The sequence below is a fragment of the Protopterus annectens genome, chromosome 15.part0 (assembly GCF_019279795.1).
Source record: "Protopterus annectens isolate FY-2018-M chromosome 15.part0, PAN1.0, whole genome shotgun sequence".
Classification (NCBI taxonomy): domain Eukaryota; kingdom Metazoa; phylum Chordata; order Ceratodontiformes; family Protopteridae; genus Protopterus; species Protopterus annectens.
In genome coordinates this window covers 2,193,247-2,220,089 of record NC_056749.1, presented here as the reverse complement: position 1 = coordinate 2,220,089, position 26,843 = coordinate 2,193,247, and the positions used below count along the sequence as shown (strand labels likewise).

At 40.0% G+C, this 26,843-nt stretch overlaps 1 protein-coding gene across 4 annotated transcripts in view; it reads right to left on the bottom strand.

The window, feature by feature from the left end:
- LOC122790092 (DENN domain-containing protein 1B-like) overlaps positions 1–26,843 on the bottom strand; it is a 1,285,568-nt gene that overhangs the window by 324,892 nt on the left and 933,833 nt on the right. For all 4 annotated transcript variants that reach the window (XM_044057656.1, XM_044057657.1, XM_044057658.1 and 1 more), the window contains one exon: positions 24,035–24,136. In XM_044057656.1, the coding sequence (XP_043913591.1) occupies positions 24,035–24,136 (102 nt within the window). The remainder of the gene's footprint in view (positions 1–24,034; positions 24,137–26,843) is intronic.

Sequence of the window (26,843 nt, the reverse complement as noted above, 5' to 3'; positions counted from 1 at the left end):
AAACAGGTAAAACACTGCAAGCTGTAAAATTATTTTTCTAAGTATAAACACAAATTTATTAACACAAAAGATTAGCACTTTCATCTCTTCACCATGAAGAAACTTCATCAGATCACAAATATAATTATTGCTTTGTAATCCCACATTTGTCAATTTTCAAGTTACTGTTTTTATTCCTGAAGATCTTCTCTCAAATCCTGTCTCTGCTTCATCTCCAACATACTTGATTATTCTAGTCAACTCTCATGTTCCCTTTCTTCTCTCCAGCATTTTCCACTCAAACATTGGAATGGGTTTCACTGGCACAGTGTCTCTGTGATCTTCAGTACCAGAAGAAAAAGAAGCAAAATCTCCTTCTGTTTCACAGCTCACTTTTTGTTGGACAAACTTTTGTATTTCCTCCTTAGCATGTACTTCAACAAAAAATTATTTTGTCTCTCTGGGGAAGAATATGTTGAAGACAGCTGGGTACAGCCATTTGAATCTCATGCCTGCTTATGGACATTCCTTGAATAGTGGAATACATTTACTCCTCTTCTGTCAGTGGACTTTTCTGATTCTGGGTAAATTTCAGTAACTGGCTAGTACTATAGCTAGAATTAAGATTATATTATTATATTAAAGCTTATGTGCAGACATCTTCGAAGTCCTCTTCTTCAAAAAGTTCTTGAACTTGTCTCATACTATGTTTAATTTGTGCATCCAGCTTGTTTATTTCAGTTTTCAAATGTATTTGTTCGACCTCCTTTGTATTTAATTTTAATCAAGTATCTTGTTAATATGGAAATATATCCTCCTGACACTGTGTGCCTAGATCTTGAAGTTAAACATTTGTTTGATTTTTTTTTTTTTGCATTAAATTTCTATTTCAGAACTTGCCACATTCCTTCTGCATTTTTCCCACTGAACGCTTCACACAGATTAGTTTTACATAGCAACTGGTTTTCCTCCATATAGTCTGTTATTAATCTTGTGTGCATTTTGGTAAAATTACCTAGCAGTAATTTAACCTTTATAACTCCATGATCACTGCACATCAATGGTGATAAAACTAGACATGAAGTAACAGTCATTTCCTTAGGAACACAAGCAATGTCTAGTATGTTCTATTCCCTGGGCTTTTACAATCTGAAACAAATGTTGTTCCTGAACATATGTTGTAAATAATTTCCTTACCAGGGTTGTTGAATCTATATCATTCCAGTATGTTTATGACAAATTTAAGTCTTCAACCACTATTATTCCTCCCTCCTGTTTTTCACGGAAGAAATGCATGAATTCCTACAGGTCATCAGCACTTGAATTTGGTGGTCTATACACGCCAACAATTGTCATATTTTCCAGGGTTGTCTTTAATGTCACAGTTACACATTCAATAGTATTGGTGTTATAACTGAACATGTCATGATCACAAGTCTCATAACTATCTTTAAACCCTATCACAATACCTCCATGTGAATTTTTGTTAGAATGTGTGTGTAAAAACACTTATACCCTGACAGAATATTTTCTAGTCATTATTCTTTGTTCTTAAAACATGTTTCACAAACAACAGCAACATGAATATATTGGGAATGTATCAAATTTTCAAAAAAAAACTGTATTACTAATGATTCTAGCATTAACAACCATCAGCACATGTTGCTATCCGTGGACTGTTAAATGTTCAACCTGTCAAAAATCCTGTCTTATTTTTTTCAAATACTGCAATATATATTCTGCAAAAATTCTGTTCCATGTTCTTAACAAGTGCACATAATCCTGTATAAACATATGCATGCCCCATATTAAACTTGGATACTCTATACATTTCCATTTTTCAAAACAGACATTTTTTCAAATAGGTATTTACCCAAAAAATCTTTTAATTCTCTGTGATCTGACCATTCTTTCTGTATGTGATTTGTGAAAAATACTTCCTAACATATATTAAAGCGGTGGTAATAGGGCTCTAAGTTCCTTATGAAGAATCAGAGAGTCCTTGCAGAGGGCAACCTTTGCATCATGACTAAAAACAGTTAATTACTTCCTTACATTAATGCAGTGTAATGCCTTTCTCATATCCTGTATTTTTGTTCCTGGCATAACCTATTTGATATTCATTACCTTCTCTGCAACGTTTTCAATGTCTGTTGTTTTCCTCTTTGTTCTTATAGTAATTTTCTTCAATCTTTCTACATTCCGTTTTGATTTCTTCATTTTCACATGCACTTTGATTCTTTTTTCTATCTTCTCTTTTGGAAAAATGATGCCTTTTTATGTAGACTGAAGATTTCTGATAAGCAATGTTATCATTTCCTGTAATCTATGTGTTACATAACAAAGCAATGTTATCATTCCCTGTAACCTGTGTGTTACATAACAAAGCAATGTTATCATTCCCTGTAACCTGTGTGTTACATAACAAAGCAATGTTATCATTCCCTGTAACCTGTGTGTTACATAACAAAGCAATGTTATCATTCCCTGTAACCTGTGTGTTACATAACAAAGCAAAGTTACCATTCCCTGTAACCTGTGTGTTACATAACAAAGCAGTGTTATCATTCCCTGTAACCTGTGTGTTACATAACAAAGCAGTGTTATCATTCATTGTAATCTATGTGTTACATAACAAAGCAATGTTATCATTCCCTGTAACCTGTGTGTTACATAATAAAGCACTGTTATCATTCCCTGTAACCTGTGTGTTACATAACAAAGCAATGTTATCATTCCCTGTAACCTATGTGTTACATAACAAAGCAATGTTATCATTCCCTGTAACCTGTGTTACATAACAAAGCAATGTTATCATTCCCTGTAACCTGTGTGTTACATAACAAAGCAATATTATCATTCCATGTAACCTGTGTGTTACATAACAAAGCAATGTTATCATTCCCTGTAACCTGTGTGTTACATAACAAAGCAAAGTTAACATTCCCTGTAACCTGTGTGTTACATAACAAAACAGTGTTATCATTCCCTGTAATCTATGTATTACAAAGCAAAGCAATGTTATCATTCCCTGTAACCTGTGTGTTACATAACAAAGCAGTGTTATCATTCATTGTAATCTATGTGTTACATAATAAAGCAGTGTTATCATTCCCTGTAACCTGTGTGTTACATAACAAAGCAATGTTATCATTCCCTGTAACCTGTGTGTTACATAACAAAGCAGTGTTATCATTCCCTGTAATCTATGTATTACATAACAAAGCAATGTTATCATTCCCTGTAATCTATGTGTTACATAACAAAGCAGTGTTATCATTCCCTGTAACCTGTGTGTTACATAACAAAGCAATGTTATCATTCCCTGTAACCTGTGTGTTACATAACAAAGCAATGTTATCATTCCCTGTAACCTGTGTGTTACATAACAAAACAGTGTTATCATTCCCTGTAATCTATGTATTACAAAGCAAAGCAATGTTATCATTCCCTGTAATCTATGTGTTTCATAACAAAGCAGTGTTATCATTCCTTGTAACATGTGTGTTACATAACAAAGCAATGTTATCATTCTCTGTAACCTGTGTGTTACATAACAAAGCAATGTTATCATTCCCTGTAACCTGTGTGTTACATAACAAAGCAATGTTATCATTCCCTGTAACCTGTGTTTACATAACAAAGCAATGTTATCATTCCCTGTAACCTGTGTGTTACATAACAAAGCAATGTTATCATTCCTTGCAACATGTGTGTTACATAACAAAGCAATGTTATCATTCTCTGTAACCTGTGTGTTACATAACAAAGCAGTGTTATCATTCCCTGTAACCTGTGTGTTACATAACAAAGCAATGTTATCATTCCCTGTAACCTGTGTGTTACATAACAAAGCAATGTTATCATTCCCTGTAACCTGTGTGTTACATAACAAAGCAATGTTATCATTCCCTGTAACCTGTGTGTTACATAACAAAGCAGTGTTATCATTCCCTGTAACCTGTGTGTTACATAACAAAGCAATGTTATCATTCCTTGTAACCTGTACGTTACATAACAAAGCAATGTTATCATTCCCTGTAACCTGTGTGTTACATAACAAAGCAATGGTATCATTCCCTGTAACCTGTGTGTTACATAACAAAGCAGTGTTATCATTCCCTGTAACCTGTGTGTTACATAACAAAGCAATGTTATCATTCCCTGTAACCTGTGTGTTACATAACAAAGCAATGTTAACATTCCCTGTAACCTGTGTGTTACATAACAAAGCAATGTTATCATTCCCTGTAATCTGTGTGTTACATAACAAAGTAATGTTATCATTCCCTGTAATCTGTATGTTACATAACAAAGCAATGTTATAATTCCCTGTAACCTGTGTGTTACATAACAAAGCAGTGTTAACATTCCCTGTAACCTGTATGTTACATAACAAAGCAATGTTATCATTCCCTGTAACCTGTGTGTTACATAACAAAGCAAAGTTAACATTCCCTGTAACCTGTGTGTCACATAACAAAGCAGTGTTATCATTCCCTGTAACCTGTGTGTTACATAACAAAGCAATGTTATCATTCCCTATAACCTGTGTGTTACATAACAAAGCAATGTTATCATTCCCTGTAACCTGTGTGTTACATAACAAAGCAGTGTTAACATTCCCTGTAACCTGTATGTTACATAACAAAGCAATGTTATCATTCCCTGTAATCTGTATGTTATATAACAAAGCAGTGTTATCATTCCCTGTAACCTGTGTGTTACATAAGAAAGCAGTGTTATCATTCCCTGTAACCTGTGTGTTACATAACAAAGCAATGTTATCATTCCCTATAACCTGTGTGTTACATAACAAAGCAATGTTATCATTCCCTGTAACCTGTGTGTTACATAACAAAGCAATGTTATTATTCCCTGTAATCTGTGTGTTACATAACAAAGCAGTGTTATCATTCCCTGTAACCTGTATGTTACATAACAAAGCAGTGTCCTTTTTAGTATGTATTCTCTGAATTAGAGACATCAGTCATTTTTTTATTCCTAGTTATTTTTGCGAACTTGTTCCTTTCTTTCTTATTTTTATTTAATTCTACATGCTATGAATTCTCAGACTGCTGAATATTTGTAGCCAGAATTCCAAAGTGGTCATCGGTAGTATCCTGTTTAACTGGAATTGAGTGATCTTCACTGGTAATAGACACTTCCTTTCTTAAATGTGTTATATTTACACTTTGCTTAATATTATTTATTTCATCAGTCTAGTCATTAGTATATGTAACAACAGTTCTTCAAGCTGTGCCAATTGCATCCCAGTCATGCCAGTCACACAAAAGCTGGATTTCCCTTACCTTGCCAGACTTCTGTGTATTTCCATTATCTTGTCAGACTTCTTCTGTGGCCTTCCTTTACCTTGTCAGACTTCTTCTGTGGCCTTCCTTTACCTTGTCAGACTTCTCCTGTGGCTTTCCCTTATCTTGTCAGACTTCTCTTGTGGATTTTCCTTACCTTGTCAGACTTTTCTTGTAGATTTCCCTTATCTTGTCACACTTCTCCTGTGGCTTTCCCTTATCTTGTCAGACTTCTCTTGTGGATTTTCCTTACCTTGTCAGACTTTTCTTGTAGATTTCCCTTATCTTGTCACACTTCTCCTGTGGCTTTCCTTTACCTTGTCAGACTTCTCCTGTGGCTTTTCCTTATCTTGTCAGACTTTTCCTGTGGATTTCCCTTATCTTGTCAGACTTCTTCTGTGGCTTTCCTTTACCTTGTCAGACTTTTCCTGTGGCTTTTCCTTATCTTGTCAGACTTCTCCTGTGGATTTCCTTTACCTTGCCAGACTTCTCATGTGGCTTTCCTTTACCTTGTCGGACTTTTCCTGTGGATTTCCTTTACCTTGTCAGACTTCTTCTGTGGCTTTCCTTTACGTTGTCAGACTTCACCTGTGGCTTTTCTTTGTCAGACTTCTCCTGTGGATTTCCCTTACCTTGTCAGACTTCTTCTGTGGTCTTGTCAGACTTCTTCTGTGACCTTCCTTTACCTTGCCAGACTTCTTCTGTGGCTTTCCTTTACCTTGTCAGACTTCACCTGTGGCTTTCCCTTACCTTGTCAGACTTCAACTGTGGATTTCCCTTACCTTGTCAGACTTCTCCTGTGGATTTCCCTTACCTTGTCAGACTTCTTCTGTGGCTTTCTTTTACCTTGTCAGACGTCATATGTGGCTTTCCCTTACCTTGTCAGACTTCTCCTGAGGATTTCCCTTATCTTGTCAGACTTTTCCTGTGGCTTTTCCTTATCTTGTCAGACTTTTCCTATGGATTTCCTTTATCTTGTCAGACTTCTTCTGTGGATTTCCCTTACATTGTCAGACTTCACCTGTGCCTTTTCCTTGTCAGACTTCTTCTGTGGATTTCCCTTACCTTGTCAGACTTCTAATGTTTATTTCCCTTACATTGTCAGACTTCTCCTGTGGAGTTCCCTTACCTTGTCAGACTTCTACTGTGGATTTCCCTTACCTTGTCAGACTTCTCCTGTGGATTTCCCTTACCTTGTCAGACTTCTGTGGATTTCCCTTACCTTGTCAGACTTCTCCTGTGGATTTGCCTTACCTTGTCAGACTTCTCATGTGTATTTCCCTTACATTGTCAGACTTCTCCTGTGGATTTCCATTACCTTGTCAGACTTCTTCTGTGGATTTCCCTTACCTTGTCAGACTTCTCCTGTGGATTTGCCTTACCTTGTCAGACTTCTCATGTGTATTTCCCTTACATTGTCAGACTTCTCTTGTGGCTATTCCTTATCTTGTCAGACTTCTCGTGTGGCTTTCCTTTACCTTGTCAGACTTCTCCTGTGGATTTGCCTTACCTTGTCAGACTTCTCCTGTGGATTTGCCTTACCTTGTCAGACTTCTCCTGTGTATTTCCCTTACCTTGTCAGACTTCTCCTGTGTATTTCCCTTACCTTGTCAGACTTCTCCTGTGGAGTTCCCTTACCTTGTCAGACTTCTCCTGTGGATTTCCCTTACCTTGTCAGACTTCTACTGTGGATTTCCCTTACCTTGTCAGACTTCTCCTGTGGATTTCCCTTACCTTGTCAGACTTCTACTGTGGATTTCCCTTACCTTGTCAGACTTCTCCTGTGGAGTTCCCTTACCTTGTCAGACTTCTCCTTTACCTTGTCAGACTTTTCCTGTAGATTTCCTTTACCTTATCAGACTTCACCTGTGGCTTTTCCTTGTCAGACTTCTCCTGTGGATTTCCCTTACCTTGTCAGACTTCTCCTGTGGATTTCCCTTACCTTGTCAGACTTCTCCTGTGGAGTTCCCTTACCTTGTCAGACTTCTCATGTGGAGTTCCCTTACCTTTTCAGACTTCTCCTGTGGATTTCCCTTACCTTGTCAGACTTCTCCTGTGGAGTTCCCTTACCTTGTCAGACTTTTCCTGGGGCACTTGCAGCTAATTCTGTGTCCAGTAAGTCTAGATTTACTACTAACAATGGTAAGCAAATCCTGCACCTTTTGACCTGAGGAGCACAGATCACCAGTGGATTACCTTTAAACATACCAAGCATTTATTACACTGTACAAGATACCTGTGCTTTAGCAAATCATTAATGGCACACTCATTTAAGGAATCCATATTCAGCTGTAAATTAATAAAGAATTCTAAAAGAAAAGGATAATAAAATCACTTACCACAGACTTTAATGTGATTTTTAAGTGAATGGCTATAAGGAAATCACACAAACTATATAAAACTAAATATTAAATTACATACAGTAAAGCTGTCACTCTGACCTACAATCCCAGTTTTGCCAGCAGTGACACAAAAGCTGTATTTCCTTTACCTTGTGTGCAACACATGCAGTAGTTACTGCTCACTTTTGCTTGCAGTTGCACTTCATTATGATAGCAAAGATTAAAAACAAATCACAAACCACACAGGATTGTTTTGGATAATGCCCATAGGTGTGAGTAAGAGTGTGTGTGTGTGTGTGTGTGTGTGTGTGTGTGTGTGTGTGTGTGTGTGTGTGTGTGTGTGTGTGTGTGTGTGTGTGTGTGTGTGTGTGTGTGTGTGTGTGTGTGTGTGTGTGTGTGTGTGTGTGTGTGTGTGTGTGTGTGTTTGTATGTATGTGCACGTGCGTGCATGTGAGATACGTATGAAAGATCTGGCAGCCTACTTCTGTTTCCTCAATTGCCTTGAAAACTACATGAGTTGTCGTGGTTGTAGGTGGGGTTACTCTAGAGGCAGGATGCAACTCGTAAGAGAATGCGAAAGCAATTAATAGCATCATTATTTTCTGAAATATCTGGGTAGTAAGCCTTGATTGTCTTTCTTAGATCATCAGATTTGTTGTTCCTCCAGTATTTAAATGTGTGTTGTTGTTGTTGTGTGTTTTATTCTGATGAAGTTTGTAAAATTGTATGAATGAAGGCCCTAAAATTTTTAAATAAGACCCTTCCCTGTAATGAAGTGTAACGTGTTTTTTTTTTTGTTGGTTTTAAGATTGTGCGATCTACTTTTCTCTTTTCCTGGCACTAATATGCATTTTATTGGTACCATACTGAATCTGAATGGTTTAAATTAAATGAATTCATTAGATATTCATTACTGTATGAACCAAATACATGTCCTATACATTTTATTTATTATTCTAACATCTGTAACAAAAAACATTTTCATATGATCCATAAATTATGACATTCGTATCTATCTTCTTCACACCTTCTAGCTTGAGTTCCTCTTAGACAATTCTCTGAAACCCTGTTACTGTTTTTTATTCAAAATGACATACACTTTGTTTCTTCCATTTTGAAGATATTGCATTTTCTTTTTCCATTCTCTTATACTGCATAAATGCTGTTACCTCCACCCTTCCTAATAACAGTCTCTGTAAAAAATAGCCCTTTCCTACTTCTTTGCATCTTACACATCTATCTGAAACGATGTTCTTTCCTCTAACTGAATGCTTTTTTCCATGGAACTCCAAGTGATATTTATGCATTATATTCCCATGTTAAGCTCTTCTTTCCTGTTCTATCTGTTCTATATTTATTGTCCATTACAAAATTTTTATAACATTTTTGAATATCACTGTCTTCAGAAAATCTTTTTCTTTTTTTACAGCTTGTCATAAACTTTTATGCTTGTCATTCAATAATGTTCTTAAAAATGTCTTTATCTTATTAATCAACCAGAACGTATGTAATGAACTCAAATATACTACAGGATTTAAATCACCTAACCCCCGTTTATTGTTTACATTATATAATATTCCTCCCTTTACTAGATTCAGAAACATTTGCTAAACTGTACCAAAAATTGTTGCTAATAATTCCTGTTCCTTCTCCAAAGGAAAGATATACACTACTTACACGTTCATTTACCCATGATCATAGTTAATAAGATACACATTGCCATCTAAAACTTAGCTAAAATGTTTTCCACAAACTACCTAATGAAAGCAAGTGAGTCCCTGAAAAATATTTACTCTTTTGACTACCCAAAAGTTTTTGACTGTGTGGATTGTCACAGTGGCAAGTTCTTGAAATGAGGATATTGGGTCACCTTACTTACTTCCTGAGGAACCTATATGCAGTACAAGAATCATCAGTTAGATATGAATACGGAATAAATGACCGAGTCAGGACTGCGAAATGAGTACTGCAACACTGTACATTGTTGCTCCAGCTCCAGGGTGTTGAAGGTTCCGGCTCTGACTACAGTACAGGTGACAAACATTTGATTGGCAGTTAAGGTGCCTGTAGCATGTGACTGGGGGGGGGTAAATGGGATCTGATGGCTTGCCAAGCCTTTGGGTAAGGAAGGTGGTTCTAAGCATATAATATCAGCTCCCGGCCTGTTAAAACACTCCACTACTGCCATTCTCCTAAATTCAGTGCTTAGACTGTTAATCTTCGTTGTTAAATTGTTAATATTGATCAATTTCAAGTGAGCATATAACATCAGCTCCTGGCCTGTTACAACACTCCACTACTGCCATTCTCCTAAATTCAGTGCGTAGACTGTTAATCTTCATTGTTAAATTGTTAAAATTGCTCTTTTCCTTCTTTGTATTTTTAGGTTGCTTCATAACTTCCTTTTCCTTCTTTGTACCATGTTACCAATAAACAAATTTTTATTTCTCCTTGTTCATTATGTACTTCATAACTTCTCCTGCCTGAATCACTTCATAACTATAGTAACTCCACTTCCAGTGCTTCCGAAACCTTTACTTTCATTGTCACATCTGCATTCTTATGTTTTTGTGTTCTTCTTCGACACTTCCTACCTCAGTACACTTGTTCCTTACCTTTTTAGCAAATTTTCATTAATATTCTGTACCTTTTTATGATTATGAGTCACTTGTTCTTCCTGTAAATTCTCTTCACAATCTACTAAAAATTGACCCTATTCATTACATCTTGAACAATTATTTTACATTGTTTTATGTGACCCTTTTTTTCCACATTGAGCACATCACCTTTTTGTACATTCACTTGCTAAATGTTTGAAAGAATTGTTAATAATACATGATGAGTTGTCCAGAGTAACTTAATGGCCTTCTATGTAAATTAATAATCATCACATTTTATGTGTGTCATTTTCCCTTCAACACATTCCAAGGATGTCCATGCTTTACAAGTCCCACTCCATATTTTTTCTCATACAACAATGGGTTTACTTCATAAACCTTATTAAAATTTTCACTGAAGCACTTCTTAACTTCTTCTTTTATCTTTGCTGATCTTAACTGGCCAGCAAGTTGTATTTTTTTACTCTGAAAATTCTTTAGAATTTTAGAATTACTACACAATCATTTTAGAGGTTTTCTCCCACATTTAAAAAATGTGTCAAAAAGCTTCAAGAGTTATCTCAAAGAATGTTTCCATTCCCAAATGAATCAGTGCTCTAATATCTTGCACTTTAATTCCAAGTGGTTTAAAAATAGTCTCAATGTTTAGACCTGTTTATAGCAGAATTCTTGTTTTTTTTTTTTTTTTTTTATTTCTCAACTCCTCAACTCACCCAGTGGTCCTGCTACTGGTTCCCAATTGACTCAATCATTCCTCCTCCTGGGGAACACTGACTGGGTTGAGTGGGGACACCAATACCCTTCTATCCCAGATCATACTGAGCCACGAAGCTCGGAGTGAGTCCTACATCCCAATCACCACTACCAGAACTCACCAATGTAAACATTGAAGGTGGAAGTTGGGCCCATCCCTTATCCCTGGGTGAGAGATGAAGGCTATTCATTCCATGGGACAGGCACACCAGCCTAGGTCTCTCTCTGATAGGCAAGAGTCAAGAGGTAAGGGAGAAGGCCAGTCTCTAAATGTTTAGAAACCACAACACTTTCTGAGCTCTGTGGTGAGTTCACACTTTGGACAGAAACTTCTAGCATTAATTTTACATTTCTCCATTGCTTCATCCATTCCTTTCTCTGATACCAACATATTCTTCATATTACAGTTCATATAATTACATTTATGATATGACTGTTCAGAATCAGTTTCACCTACTGGGGCACTGTGTCTTAACAGTTTCTCCCCAGGATGGCTTACTTCCATCTTTCTGGCATTTTTACAAGGATGGTGTCATCCAGTCCATGTTCTGCAACGTTCATAACAATAACATCCTCTGCAAGAGAGCAATAATTCCATTTGAAATAGTATGAATGCCAGCAACACTTACAGCTCCTTCCTCCTCCATTACCACCCCATCCTTTCAGTCATCTTCAGAAAGAGCATGGGGGAATTCCCCATTGCCCCGGCCCCACTTCCCCTAGTCAGTAAGAATTAACACTTGAGCTCTCCCCTAAACATAGGCTTTAGCCCTGGTGGGACTAACTTGGTCAATAAAATACAAAGAAATAAAACAGATTAAAACTGTTTGCAATGTGTATAAAGGATTTTGTTTAGTCAAATATCTTCCATATTGTAGTTTTGTGAATAAATAACCTAGACTCTTTTATGATAAAATATAAATGCTTAAATTAAAGTTTGTTAAACCAAGAAGGACTAAAGTGATTTGATAGAGAATGGACCTGATCGTTAGAGGTGAGTTTAACATTTACTGTATCTTCTGCACAAAATCAAGAAATGGTCACAGAAAGGAAGTCATGAAAAAAAAAGAAAAAGATATAATTACAAGGCGGTATTACTACTTCTAAGTAACAAAAAAACACAGAAAGTTAAAATAAACACAGACATCTCTGGCACATATAAATCAAATAATTCAAGAGCTGCACATCTGATTCCCAGTAAACGGACTGTGTAAGCATGTAAATAAAATGGATGCTGGAGTGGAAACACACAGTCAGAGCCAGGTCATGGTCAAATGGAGCCCTAGGCAAGGCAATAGACTAGGCCCCGCAGCCAATCCAGTGTCCCATTACTTATCTCTCCCCCGATTTCCATAAACACTTTAAAACTGACAGTGTGCAGGCCATTTTCTTTATTTCTGAAATAATTACAGAGATGTGTATTTATTTTAAAACTCATAATTTACCTATCTTTTCTTGAGCAGGTTAGTCCCAATAGAGCCTCTTTTCAGGGAAGCCTCAGATGGTATTTATACTACTAGGGGACATTCGGCCAGGGCATGAGGAAACTTCCCGTACACTTTTTGATTTGTGCTGGGGGTCTTTTACATCCACCTGAGCTACAACCACCTCAAGCAGGACCTCCGCTTAACATGTCTTCCAAAGGACAACACTCTCAGGAGTGCAGCACCACATTCCATCTACCAGGTGTGAGAATAGAACCCATGGCTTTCTGTACCAAAGGTGAGTGTGCTACCTGCTGCATCACTGACACAAACACTAACGGCCATTTGTTAAACAAACCAAAATAAAACAATTGCACATTGAAAAAGACTTAGCATGAGCAATAGTATACTTCTCTTCCCTCGAAATTCATATTCATCAAAAATGTACCTGACCGTTGGTAGATTAAGTGTACCATGGGCCCTGGGCTGTTTTCAAACCATGGACCTTCTGCACACATTTTTAGCACCATGCATAAATACATGCGTTCTTTGATTCACCTTCCTTTATTGAGTGCCAGATCCACCACTAGGCTATCTATCCAATTGCCTAGGGCCCAGTGCTGGCCCAGATCCAGCACTAGGCTACCTATCCAATTGCCTAAGGCCCACTTCTGGCTCAGATCCAGCAACAGGCAAGCTAACCAATTGCCTAGGGCCCAGTGTTGTCCCAGATCCAGCACTAGGTTACCTATCCAATTGCCTAGGACCCAGTGCTGGCCCAGATCCAGCACTAGGCTACCTATCCAATTGTCTAGGACCCAGTGCTGGCCCAGATCCAGCACTAGGCTACCTATACAATTGCCTAGGACCCAGTGCTGGCTGGGGAGGAGCCACACACAACTCTAATCTTATTTAAAAAAAGAAGAAAGCTTTCCTGACTACTGCTTTAAGTACAGGCACACAAAAGCACATACAGAAAAGCGCATGAGATTTAATTTCACAGCCAGGTGATTGCACAAACTCAAACAGAGCTATATCTGAAGCAGAATGCATGTCTTTCTTTGCAATGTTCAAACATGCAGAATGTATGGGCTTGTTTTCAAGGCACGTTTTGTAACAGGCAATGCATGCACACACAATGGATATCTTTAAAAGATTTTTTGTAATGGCAACATTACGTGTGCAAGTGTGTTTGTGTGTGTGTGTGTGTGTGTGTGTGTGTGTGTGTGTGTGTGTGTGTGTGTGTGTGTGTGTGTGTGTGTGTGTCTGCAATGCTCTAGTTAGAGTGGCAGTTTAGTTAAATAATTGCCTTTATTTGCTCAGGTTCAAACCCTATACCTTGGTTTTAGGATCTAAGAGCCTTAATTGTTTACACAAACTCTCAAATGTGTATACTAGGCAAACAACCACTAGGGCCCTCATTTGTCTAACTGTGCAACCCAAATGTGACTCACAAATTTGATTTACACTGGGGTGCTCTGTTGACTGCCTCTGGCCATCACAGACATAGGCACCAGATCAGGGGTGACTTTTCTGAATGCCCATCCACTGGTCCAAGTTGCACTTTAATAGGGTTAAGGAGCACCTCTGCTTCACATGGATGGGGGACCTTGTTCCTGAGAATGAGAATTTTCTGAGAAACATATCTGTTGTTCCAAAATGTCCGATTTATGCCACAAGCAGAATTGCAGACTTTTGATCTAGTAGTTCTGGTGCCATTTGTTTTGCGGACGTGCAAAAGGTTCATCAGAACATGGTCCGTGGATTCCTTGTATGCTACACAAAGATCACTTCTCATATGCTACACAAAGATCACGTCTCAGAAGTATGTATGATACAGAGTAATGACACAGGGCTTTGAGGTAAGCAGCAGAGGACATTTTGTTTGCTCCCTGTATTTTTAAGGAACCTTTGTGGGCATTCCAGTTGCTGCGTGTGAATGGTCAGGTACATGCCAAAGGGGAATTATACTTTATGCTGTGTCTCAGCTGAGCACAGTACAGTGGTACAATGACTTCTCTGAATCTAGATGCCATGCTCTTACTTATAAGTTGAGCAACACAGAAGGATTTTCTTAGTTCTTTGGACACATGTTTGTCAAAGGCTTGGTTACTATCTACATGAGTTCCCAGATACTTGACTAGTGAATCAACGTTTAGGGGTGTTTTTGATGACACAGTTACCCAGGGTGGCTGGCTTCCCAAAAGTAGTGTATTTCTTAGCAGTGAGGTTTAGCCATGGCTTTGGCACCAAGTGTTTATCTGTGTTAGACGTTCCTGAAGGGTGTTCTCATTTTGGAGTGATTCACTGACTGTTCCCAGTTTTCAATCATCCACGAATGTGGTCAGCCAGAGGCTGTTGACATTGACTTTGACTTTTGAGGGGCCAAAGAGGAGCAGGGCCAGCACAGAGCCCTGAGGGACGTCACTGGTTACTGGCGTCTTTGTGGGGACGTCACTTGTTACTGGCGTCTTTGTGGAGGTGGCCTCACTGAAGGTGGAAGTTGGGCTCTTGGGTCATATTCATGAGCCACCTTGCTACCCAGCATGTTATAAAGGGGGTTTATGCCTAGTTCCCTAATTTTGCTGACAATACCCAAGTGGGGTATTCTATCAAATGCTTTAGCCAATCTGGGCAGACAGTATGCACAACTTTCTCCCTCATCCATTGCCTTACTGACCTTTTCAAAGAAGTCCACTAGATTCAGTAAGCATGACCTTCCTTTGACAAAGCCAAACTGGGATGGATCCAGTGTCTGGTGGTCTCCTATGTCCTTGATGATAACTTCCTTGATAATTATTTCTACAGCTTTGCAAATAAGACTAGTCAGACTAATGGGTCTGTAGTTTCCAAGATCTGTTGAAGGCCCTCCTTTATAAAGGAGGATGATCATCGCTGTGCTCCATTTTTGTGGTACAAGGCCTGTTTAGTTAAATAGTGATGCCAGGGATTCTGATAAAGCATATTTTAGACTGTTCAGGAGGCATCCTGGGATATTATCATGGCCTATTGAGGCTGTGTTCTTGGCTTTAGAGAGTGCAGGTAGTACATGATTCCTAGTTATACCTGGTGGGGGTTATGTTTGGGGATATTTTTGGGGAGAAGATTTGGGATGAGAAGGGGGTAAAGTTGGAACAGAATTTGTTCACTAACAGGTTTGCTATATTGCCAGGCTTGGTGAATGTGGCACCATTAACTACCAGCTCTCACCATTAACTACCAGTTCTCACCATTAACTACCATTTATGCACATTGATGTGTGCTGACCTTGAGGTTTCTGGCGTAGCTGAGGAAGGCATTATGGTTATCTTTCACCTAGGAGACTATCTTAACCACAACATTGGATTTGTTTGAGAAAGTTTTTATCTTTGTGGGAATTAACCTTCTTGATCTTTGTCATATTTTTTCCTTTTGTTGTATATCCTGTTTAGTTTGGGATTCCACCAAGGTGGTTTGTTTCTGGGGATAATTCTGGACTTACGTCTGGTAGGCACAGCAGCCTCTAGGTAGCCATTGACATGGTTGTACAGCATTTCAGACAGCAATTCAGCATAGCCTGATGTATTCTCAAGGTTTGGAACGGCACTGAATTTTGACAAACCTGTTACTGGTTTTACTGATGTTACAGATCTGATTTTGATTTTGAAGGAAACAGCTTTATGGTTGGACCTTACCAGGAGGATGAGATACTGGGAAAGGGTGCAGAGTTCTCTCATATTTGTGAGTATGAGGTCCAGTAAGTAGGAGTCTCCAGTGGGCATTTTTATCATTTGGTTAAGGGTGTTTAATTTACGAAGTCCAGAAATCTCTGTGCCTGTAGATTTGAGATCATGTAGTATTCCCAGTCTATAGAGGGATAATTAAAGTCTCCCATGACAGGGTGTTAGGTTGGATGGTACTCTCTGTTGCTTTAAACCATGTCTGTGTAACTGCACAGATATCTGTATTCTCGAGTGTGAGGAGGGCTTAGAGGGAGTGTTTTTTTTTAGGCTCCTGGCATTGAGCAGTAACACCTTGAGGTTCAGTTGAGTTAATATTTCTATCTTGATAGGTTTGTTAATTTGGCATTGTCTAAAAAGGCACTATGGGGATGGGTAAAATGTTTGCCAGTATTAAAAAGCCTAGGAGGGGCAGGTGCAGACTGTCCTTGGCAAAGCAATGGGGTCTGTTAACAATGTCCCCCCAAGATGACAAATATTGCATCACCTTAGAATAACACTAGAGAAAGACAGCCACTTGTTAAAATAAGCCATCTTTTGCTCATATTGTGGCATCATCCTCAGTGCCTATGGTATCTTGCTCAATGCTAGGCTCATACCAGCATGAGACGACACACAGTCTGAGAGCTCCATAATGTCTCTCTTCATATAGTCCAAGGAGGTACATCTCAATACATCTACCTAGACTATGACAGAATCATAATGGTACCTGTAGCATTGTGACTTGAGTGCAAGAGTGATTTGGCAGATCCTGACTCCATTTAAGCAGCTAACAGTTATCTTCTCCTTGTTCAGTCTGGTTAGGGGGGCATCAGTGTATCTTACAATGGAGTCCTCTATGATGAGAGTCCATCTTCTCCTTGTTCAGCCTGGTTAGGGGGGCATCAGTGTATCTTACAATGGAGTCCTCTATGATGAGAGTCCATCTTCTCCTTGTTCAGCCTGGTTAGGGTGGCATCAGTGTATCTTACAATGGAGTCATCTATGATGAGAGCCCATCTTCCCCTTGTTCAGTCTGGTTAGGGGGGCATCAGTGTAGCTTACAATGGAGTACTCTATGATGAGAGTCCATCTTCTCCTAGTGCAGCCTGGTTAGGGGGGCATCAGTGTATCTTACAATTGAGTCCTCTATGATGAGAGTCCATCTTCTCCTTTTTCAGCCTGGTTAGGGGACCATCAGTATATCTTAAAATGGAGTCCTCTATGATGAGAGTCCATCTTCTCCTAGTTCAGCCTGGTTAGGGGAGCATCAGTGTATCCTACAATGGAGTCCTCTATGACGAGAGTCCATCTTCTCCTTGCTTAGCCTGGTTAGGAGGGCATCAGTGTATCTTACAATGGAGTCCTCTATGATGAGAGTCCTGGGAATATCTTCTCCTTGTTCAGCCTGGTTAGGGGGCATCAGTGTATCTTACAATGGAGACATCTATTATGAGAGTCCATCTTCCCCTTGTTCAGTCTAGTTAGGGGGCATCAGTGTATCTTATAATGGAGTCCTCTATGATGAGAGTCCATATTCTCCTTGTTCAGCCTGGTTAGGGGGGCATCAGTGTATCTTACAATGGAGTCCTCTATGATGAGAGTCCATCTTCTCCTTGTGCAGCCTGGTTAGGGGGGCATCAGTGTATCTTGCAATGGAGTCCTCTATGATCAGAGTCCTGGGAAGTGTGTTTACTTGCCTTAGAGGCTTAGTGTTTGGTGGTCCATTGAGAGTGACCGTATGTGTTGTTTTAGGTGCTTTTTTCTGAGTGCCTTTGGTCTGGTTGTGGCATAGCTTTGACAACATACTGTCTAGGCAATATTTGTTGCTTAGGAAGCTTGCTTTTAAGTGCCTTAGCATATGTTAGTCTGTGTGTATGTTGTATGCTATGTGAGGTGGGTGTTGTGTGTGTGTGTGTGTGTGTGTGTGTGTGTGTGTGTGTGTGTGTGTGTGTGTGTGTGTGGTTTCAACAACCTCATGTGCACTTGTATCTTGTATGCGAGAATTTACCCTCCAGTGTCACTGTGTAAGCACATCTCTCACATACTGTGTCTGCTTCTTTAAGGATTAAGTGGTTGCCAGTAAACATGAGACAATAGCTACATTGTCTCAAGATGCTCATATCCACCAAGCTGGCAACAAAGAAGTTAGAGAATTGCATAGTCATGCTGTCCAGTCCTTTGACTGGTGAGCTACAAGGTGCAGGTGTATTGGGTTAGAAGGCTATTAAGGGTGCTTTGATGGTGCAGGTTAATAAGACTACTTTATTTGGGACAGATTATGGTAAACAGTATTGAAATCTACTATCTTTAATGTTTACTCAATTCTAAGTGTGCTTTATTGCAGATTATGCTAAACATTACTAAAGTCTACTAACATTAATGTTTACACAATACTGAATTCTACTACAATAGCATGGCCAGACCATTGTGAGAGGGGCAACTGTCCCAGCAGCAGAGTTTTGTGGATGGCATGGACAAACGATCCTGATATACAATACAATACTGGCTTTTAAAAGCCAGTATTGCATTTGCAGTCAAACCTGAGAGTTTTAGCACTCCGAGCGTGGTCTAAACGGCAACAACTGCCAGCTCATTCATCTTGGGGGAGAGTAGGTGGCAGTCTGGCCCCCTGCAGTATTAGCACCTGCTGGAAAGAGTGGTGCATGGCACACAGCATATAGCCCAGATACATAGTTTGCTCTGCCAGATCATCTCATGGGACAATCTTCATGTGCAGAAACATGCAGGCCTACATGAGAAGGCGTTGCTGGTCTCACATCTGTGAATACAGATGTCAACCACCACAGGAGGGGTTACAGCTACAAAGAAAAAAATTCTGAAGGGTGTCTGGATGTCAGTCTGCCATAATCAGTTCTCACCCCCTGAGAAAACAGATGGAGAATCGATCACTAGAGGGCTGATAGCAGGCAGGAAGTGGAGAATAAAAGGATCATTTTACAAATTACACTGCGTTGACAAGCTATGGGACGCTCTAATGGTTATTGTATGGCTGGGTTAAAAAATGTTAACTGGATAAGCCCTGGGGTAGCACAGTGGTGCATAGGTTAGTGTTGTCGCCTCACAGCAAGAGGTGGTTCCTCGGTTCAGTTCTCGGTTAGGTTGCCTTATGTGCGCAGTCCACATGTCCTCTCTGTGTTTGCATGGGTTTCCTCTGAGTGCTCTGGTTTCCCTTCCACATTCCAAAGACATGTAGTAGGTGGCTTGGATATTCTAAAGTGTGTGTGTGTGTGTGTGTGTGTGTGTGTGTGTGTGTGTGTGTGTGTGTGTGTGTGTGTGTGTGTGTGTGTGTGTGTGTGTGTGTGTGTGTGTGTGTGTGTGTGTGTGTGTGTGCTCTCCAAGAAGGGTTGGGCACTGGGCTAGCAACCCAACCATGTAAAAACCATAACTGCTACTGAAACGAGTGCCTGGAAAAGTGCTTGCTGCTTGATGTGTCAAATGGCATGGACAAGATGAGAGAGAACAAGGGTAAGCCATCTGGGTACACCATCCCTTTTCAGGGGGAAACTCAGGGCGAGTGTCTGGTTGAATGACTTGTTCAGAGTCACATAATGGCAAACAGAGGCTATCATAGCCAGGACTGCTGCAATTCTAGGTGCAGCAGAATACTGCTGCAGAAGAATACTGCTGCAGTTCTAGGTGTAGCAGAACACTGCTGCAGTTCTAGGTGTAGCAGAACACTGCTGCAGTTCTAGGTGTAGCAGAACACTGCTGCAGTTCTAGGTGTAGCAGAACACTGCTGCAGTTCTAGGTGTAGCAGAACACTGCTGTAGTTCTAGGTGTAGCAGAACACTGCTGTAGTTCTAGGTGTAGCAGAACATTGCTGCAGTTCTAGGTGTAGCAGAACACTGTTGGAGTTCTAGGTGTAGCAGAACATTGTTGCAGTTCTAGGTGTAGCAGAACATTGCTGCAGATCTGGGTGTAGAAGAACATTGCTGCAGTTCTAGGTGTAGCAGAACATTGCTGCAGTTCTAGGTGTAGCAGAACGAAGCCAAACCCATTTATTCCTAAAATAAAACAAAAAATAGTTGGTGAAGAAGCTCACTATAGCCGTAATGGACAGCTGTACTGACCATGTAACCATAGCCATAATGGACAGCTGTACTGACCGTGTAACCATAGCCGTAATGGACAGCTGTACTGACCATGTAACCATAGCCATAATGGACAGCTGTACTGACCGTGTAACCATAGCCATAATGGACAGCTGTACTGACCGTGTAACCATCTGCAGTTTACTCTCTCTACATAAAGTCTACTAGACAGCTGTACTGACCATGTAACCATCTGCAGTTTACTCTCTCTACATAAAGTCTACTGGGCAGCTACAATGAACATGTAACCATCTGCAGTTTACTCTTTCTACATAAAGTCTACTGGACAGCTGTACTGACCATGTAACCATCTGCAGTTTACTCTCTCTACATAAAGTCTATTGGTCAGCTGGAAGTTTTGGCATTCAGTGCTGAGCCCTACCAGTGCCTTGCATTTGCAGGATTTTTTTTACTGACTTGGCTGGTTTGCCCAGAGGCAGCACTAAGTGCAAACAGGTTGCATTAGGCCACAAACTGTTTATGCTTAAGAACCAGTTTTAAATCAGAGCTTGTTGTACTGACTTGGGCTTAAACCTGATTTTACTGGGACTTCTTTCCCTTTCCTGCCCTCATTAGTTTTTAAGAGGAAAAAGGTTTTGTTAATTATTAGTTTTCTGCATAGCTGGCTCCATGTTGTAGACAAATAAAGCCCTGAATGTGATCCAAATGTCACAAGGGAATGTGGTGGACTGGGTGCTGGTGGAGGGGCTATAAAGTGAGGTGGATGAGTGGCTAGTCCAGCTCACCCATCTGGGAGGGGGGAATGCAGCCTTATCTACTGCAGCAATGGCAGAGGTTAGCTGGTAAAGCAAGGCAGACTGAAGGGACAAGCAATCACCAAGTAGGGCTATTTACATTTTGTAGCCAGGGAGCTGAGATAAATGCATGTGGGAGCTGGGGTAAGTGCATGTGGGGAAGCATCCATGGGTCAGCTGCTGGCAGTGTGGGAATGTTGCTTGCCCAGACCACTGTATGGCAATGGAAATGAGGGTAAAGGAAGTGAAAACCAGGATTTCAAGGAAGGACAGCTGCAGAAGATACCATGAGCAACTCCTCAGCCTAGGGACATTCGGGTGTCATCCTGTCTGCAAGTTTTATGCTAATCTGTGAGTGATTCCTGATCTAAGGGGTACATGGACCCTCAGATGGTGGGAAGGAAGGGGCAATTCAACTGTCTGACTGATGGCTAAAGTGGTCTAATGAAGAAAAACAATTTAAAAAGCATTTCCAGCTGATCCTTACAACTTAGGGTGTGATTCTACAGCTTGGCACTAACCAACAGGATACATAACAATAGCAATTTGAAGTTGAGGGTCTGGAGTTTGTAAGTCTGTGACAAGACCTATAGCTGACTCGTGGCATCTTGTCTGATCCCTCAAAATTATGACCCACCCCCAAAGCTCTTCAAGTGTTGAAAAAAAAAGAATTCTGTTTACTGAAGGAAGCTGATGGGATTCCTACAGTACACTCCCCAACTCTTCAAGTGTAGACTAAAAAATAAAAGCAGTCTTCAGGTCTTCAGCTTACTGCAGACAGCTGACTGGCTTACTGACAGCCAATCAGAGCAAAAACAAAAAGTGCTGAAATAAGCGACTTTCTCTACTAGCATTATGGTACAGAAAAAAATGCAGAGCTCCTGATCATGTCCACTAGCAATTGTTTCAAAAAAGCCTCAAGGCAAGGTTCATCAAAGGTACATCCAGAGTTTATCCATGAAAACTCAACGAAGAATCAAGACAGGTTTGTACAATCAAGGTAAGCGCTTTCGTCCAAACCAAATGAGAGAACTTCATCAGACAATTTCGAGCCATGAAAAGCCAGTATAAGTAATTCAAACAAAAATGACATCACTTCTCCAGTAACCATTTAAAGACATATTCTCCCCATTAATGCTTCATATACATTACTATTATAATAGATATAATTAAGTTTCACAACCTATCATACATATTTTAAAATTACAAATTACATATGCTTAACACAAAAATTGTACTTAAAAAGTTTTATAAATATTTAAGTTATCTTTCTAAAGCTTTTAAACATAAAATACATTTCAAAAAACACTGGTCATTAAGGCCAGGACTGGCAAAAGCATTAACTTTGAGCAATAAAGCTCACACTTGTCTAAACGGAGGAGCCAAGGGCCTCCTCTGATATTCTTGCTAACATTATCAATTATTAGATAGTTGGAAACCATGAATAAAACCATGGAAGTAACAATGAAATCACCCCTGAATGAGTTGGCAGTTAATGGTCAGGTTGATGTTATTGTTGGGGAACCAAATAGATGCATGGTAGATGGGGTTGGTAATAACCACACTTTTAAATGTATTGCCACTTTCTCTATGGATGCTGGGTCTCTACGAGACATCCTATTGAAAAACTGGAGCATCTTGTTGGATGACCCTTTCATCCAACAAAAAATTAGTGCTAGCCCTGGGTTGATCTTTAAAAGGGGGAATAACCTAAAGCACGTTTGAAAATAAGACTAGGTCGTACCCATTAAAAGTGGGAATGACAAAATGTGGCAGATGCAATTTCTGAAAATTTATGATGGTTGCTAGTTTTTTTACTCTTGATAATGTAACATACCAGGTTAGAGGTAAATACAATTGTGATAGTTGTGGTATTGTATATATTGCCTTATGCCAATGCTGCCCAGGGTTCTACATTGGGAAAACAGAGAGACACTTTAAACTGAGAGTATACGAACACCAATATAATATTGGGAAAGCTAATACCATGAATGTTTTGGCCAAACATGTCTCTGAGAACCCTTGGCATTCTTTCAACTATCTAATAATTGATAATGTTAGCAAAAATATCAGAGGAGGCCCTTGGCCCCTCCGTTTAGAGGAGAGGGAGCTTTATTGGCAGCTCAGAGTTAATGCTTTTGCCAGTCCTGGCGTTAATGACCAGTGTTCTTTGTAAGGCCCTTTTGTAGAGTATCCACATCATTTGGAGATTCAATAATGTCTCCCAGTTTGCAGTTATCTGCGATCTTTGTTAGCCAGAGTCCCTTAATATTGGCCTGTACTTCAGAGAAGTAGATGCCAAACAAGAGTGGTCCCAGGACTGAACCCTGAAGTACTCCACTAGTCACTTGTCAGGAGCTTGATTTGGAGTCAGCTACTTTTACAGTGTGGGTTCTGTCAGTAAGCCAGTTGGCAACCCATCGAGTGACATAGGGATTAATGCCCAGCTTAGTAAGTTTATCTATGATTCGCTGATTTTTTGTGGATAAACTGTGGATGTACCTTTGATGGACCTTGCCTTGAGTCTTTTTTGAGCAGTTACATAATTTGTTGTTTTCACTAGCAATTTTTTGCCTAGGGCAATTACCCCTTTGCTCTACCCTAGCTATGGTACTGTCCAAAAACACCACTGACTTGTAACTCAGATCTCAGGCATACATGTTATTCCTGACAGGAAGAACCCCCTCTGGATCAGAATCTGAATGTGTATCCTGTATGACAGATGGGGTGTACAGTAGCAGCCTATGACCAATATATATCCATCCATATATTACTGAAAGAGGGTTTCCGTGTCAAGAACTATGAATCTATCCCTGTTCATAAATAGTGCCAATGATTTCTATGCTACATTTTATGTTAGGAATCATGTACCAGATTACTATAAAGGCCTCAAGTCTAAGGACTCAATAAAGAGTATGCTATGTCTAAATAAATTTTAACAAGCAGGGAATGGTAGTTTTATTTTTTGGAATCACGTTGACCTGGCACAGTATGAGTGCAGAGGAGAGTCTCGTGTTTCTGAGCTGATTATCCAGTACCTGTTTGAAGAGCTGCAGGTGCATGGCGTTTTGCAGAAATTGCTTCATGCTGCTGGATTTGTGATTCAGAAACAGTTCCTTAGAGAAGGTGATGGGTTCTCCCTAAATAAACAAAACCGAAAAAGATTTATTAGCAAATCAGATGTGCAGACGACAGATTATAATCTCTCTACATCACAGTACAGAATCTTGCTGTTTGGACACAATAAACCTATGCACTCTGCCTTTTAATTGTATTTCATTTCACACCTCCTACATGCCCACCTTCTCTCCTTATCTTTCTTTATGTTGCTCATGCCATCCTGTAGGTCTCTGAGGACCCCCTCACTACTACAAGTGTAGCAGTTCATTCCATGATTGCTTTTGGTTTCCAGTGAATAGATCTCCAGCTCCTTTAATCTCTGATGACAGCATTTCTGTTCTAAGCTGTACACATTTATAACAGCTTTGTTTGGTAGTCTCTCTAACAGCCTGATGTCCCTGCTGTTGTACGCCCCAGGAACCACACACTGTATTTAAGTTATGGTCTGATCAGATCCTAGTAAAACCTAGGACCATTACCTCTTTTCTAACACCCCAGCACTCTGTTTAATGCTTCAGTCCTCCTTTGAGACTCTTCCCAGTGATCCAGTCCAGGTGTCATTGACAGTCCTAGAGCCTTTGCCTGCTTAGTGCCGTCAGATTCCATAATAGCTTCTTCCCACATGCTATCAGACTTCATCCCACATGCTATCAGACTGCTCAATAACAGACCTGTAGCCTAACGCATTACATAGGTAAACATTATTTGTGTGCAATATGTCGTTCTTTACAAAAACTCATGGCTCACTTCACATGTCTCTATCTGTACTTGGAAAACTGTGAACTGCAAGTTTATGGTATTACCACCTAGGAACAATTTACGAGAGATGCAATTACACTAGGTACCTAGAGTCTACCCCCCCCCCCCATAAGCCAGCATATCTGGCAGTGAGAAAGCTGTCAACACAATCACTAATCTCAAACACCACCCACACCTACACAACACACACCCACATATGTGGAGATCCTCAACAAAACATACCCAAACAAAGGAGACCTCTGAGGTAAAAGCACACATGATCTCCACAGCCCTCCGCACCACATAGCAAGCATAGTCCATACATCTGTGTCTCACAGTCACTAAGGCTTAACCATAAACCCAACATATTAGTCATAGGAGACTCCATTGTGAGACACACAGATGTGCCTCTCACCATACATGCATTTTCCTGCTGCCTTTAACTAATTCCGCCTAAAACGCAGATTTTCTACAGTTTCTGTGGATTTAAAAAGCTTGTTTCAGCTACATATTGTACTTATTTTACTGCCTGCACTTTAGCAAAGTCGTTTTTGTGTTTAAATTACCTGTTTAACTGTTGTAGGTAAGACACTCAAGTGTGATAGCCATTTCTGTGCATTTAAAGTGTTTTTTTGATTGTATCTGCTTTATTTTCTGAAAAAAAACAAACAAAAAAAATATATTTGTTTTCTCACCTTTCTAAACTAGTATAGTCCAGTTTTCAGGTTAGTACTGAATTCAGGGCTGTGTTACAAGTTTCTGTGTTTGCCCAGACCTTACTTGGATAGAAGGAAGTTTCTCTGTTCACTGTGAGAGAGGGAGCTTTGAGCAGCCTATCTGTCCCTGGAGGAGTGGTTTCAGCCCAGAAATTAGTAGTTTATTGGCCATTTTGGGCTCATTTTTATCTCTTTCATTTCCCTGCTATAAAACCCGCATTTGCTCGGTTTTGCACGCCGGGTAGTGCCAGTTACCTAAGGTATAACTATTCTTGGCTCCACAAAGTCTACTGTTCAATTTTTCCATTGGAACTAGACAAACTTTCAACTTAAGCACTCAAACCATTCACTTCTCATCCCGGCACTTGCTCAAAACTCATAGCAAGCACTAATAAACCTTAGCATTAGACCCCCCCTATACTGTAGAGAAGGACAAGGGTCTCTATTCAACCTTACCAGCCAATCAGTAAAACAGTTCAACATACCTATCCAGGCATGTCCAAAGGGCAGTTTCAGGTGTACTCTCTGGTCCAACTGGTGAATCTGGGCATTTTGAGGCAATGTTACAATTGCCTAGTACACAGACAACCCTCTCCTCCTTCCACCAAAACAGTAATACACGTGAGAGATGCAATTATACAGCCAAACTGGAGGCTAAGCTCTCTCAAGCCAAGACTGGACCAGGAAGTCAAGAGGAGAAGGGAATCACTTGCATCACACCACCAGTCTCACACAGACGTATGAAACCAGCACTGGCAAAAAACACACATAAATACATGAAAACATACTCGGATGCTCTAAATAAAAATCTGCTAAAGCAACAGAGACCTCCAAAGTAGACATACAAGCAACCTCCACCCCCCCAACACAAACCATGAAACACATACTTCACAAAACCAGTGTGCCACGCAATCACAGCCCTTAAGGCAAAATAACATACCCAAAACACTAGCAATAGGTGACTGTAGAGTCAGGAACACGGACGTCCCACTCACTAGGCTGAACAAGGAGAAGGTTACTGTTAGCTGCCTGTCGGGTGCCAGGATCCGCCACATAACACAAGCACTCAGGTCACTGCAGAACAAGTACAAATATGACTCTGTCATTGTCCGTGTTGGTGTGAATAACCTGAGCCATACCTCCCTGGACTACATGAAAAGAGACATGGAGGAGCTCTCTGATCACGTCGCCCAGGCTGGTATGACCCTAACCCTGAGTAGCATCCTGCCCTCACCAAGAATGATACCACAGTATAGAGAATAAATCATCAATT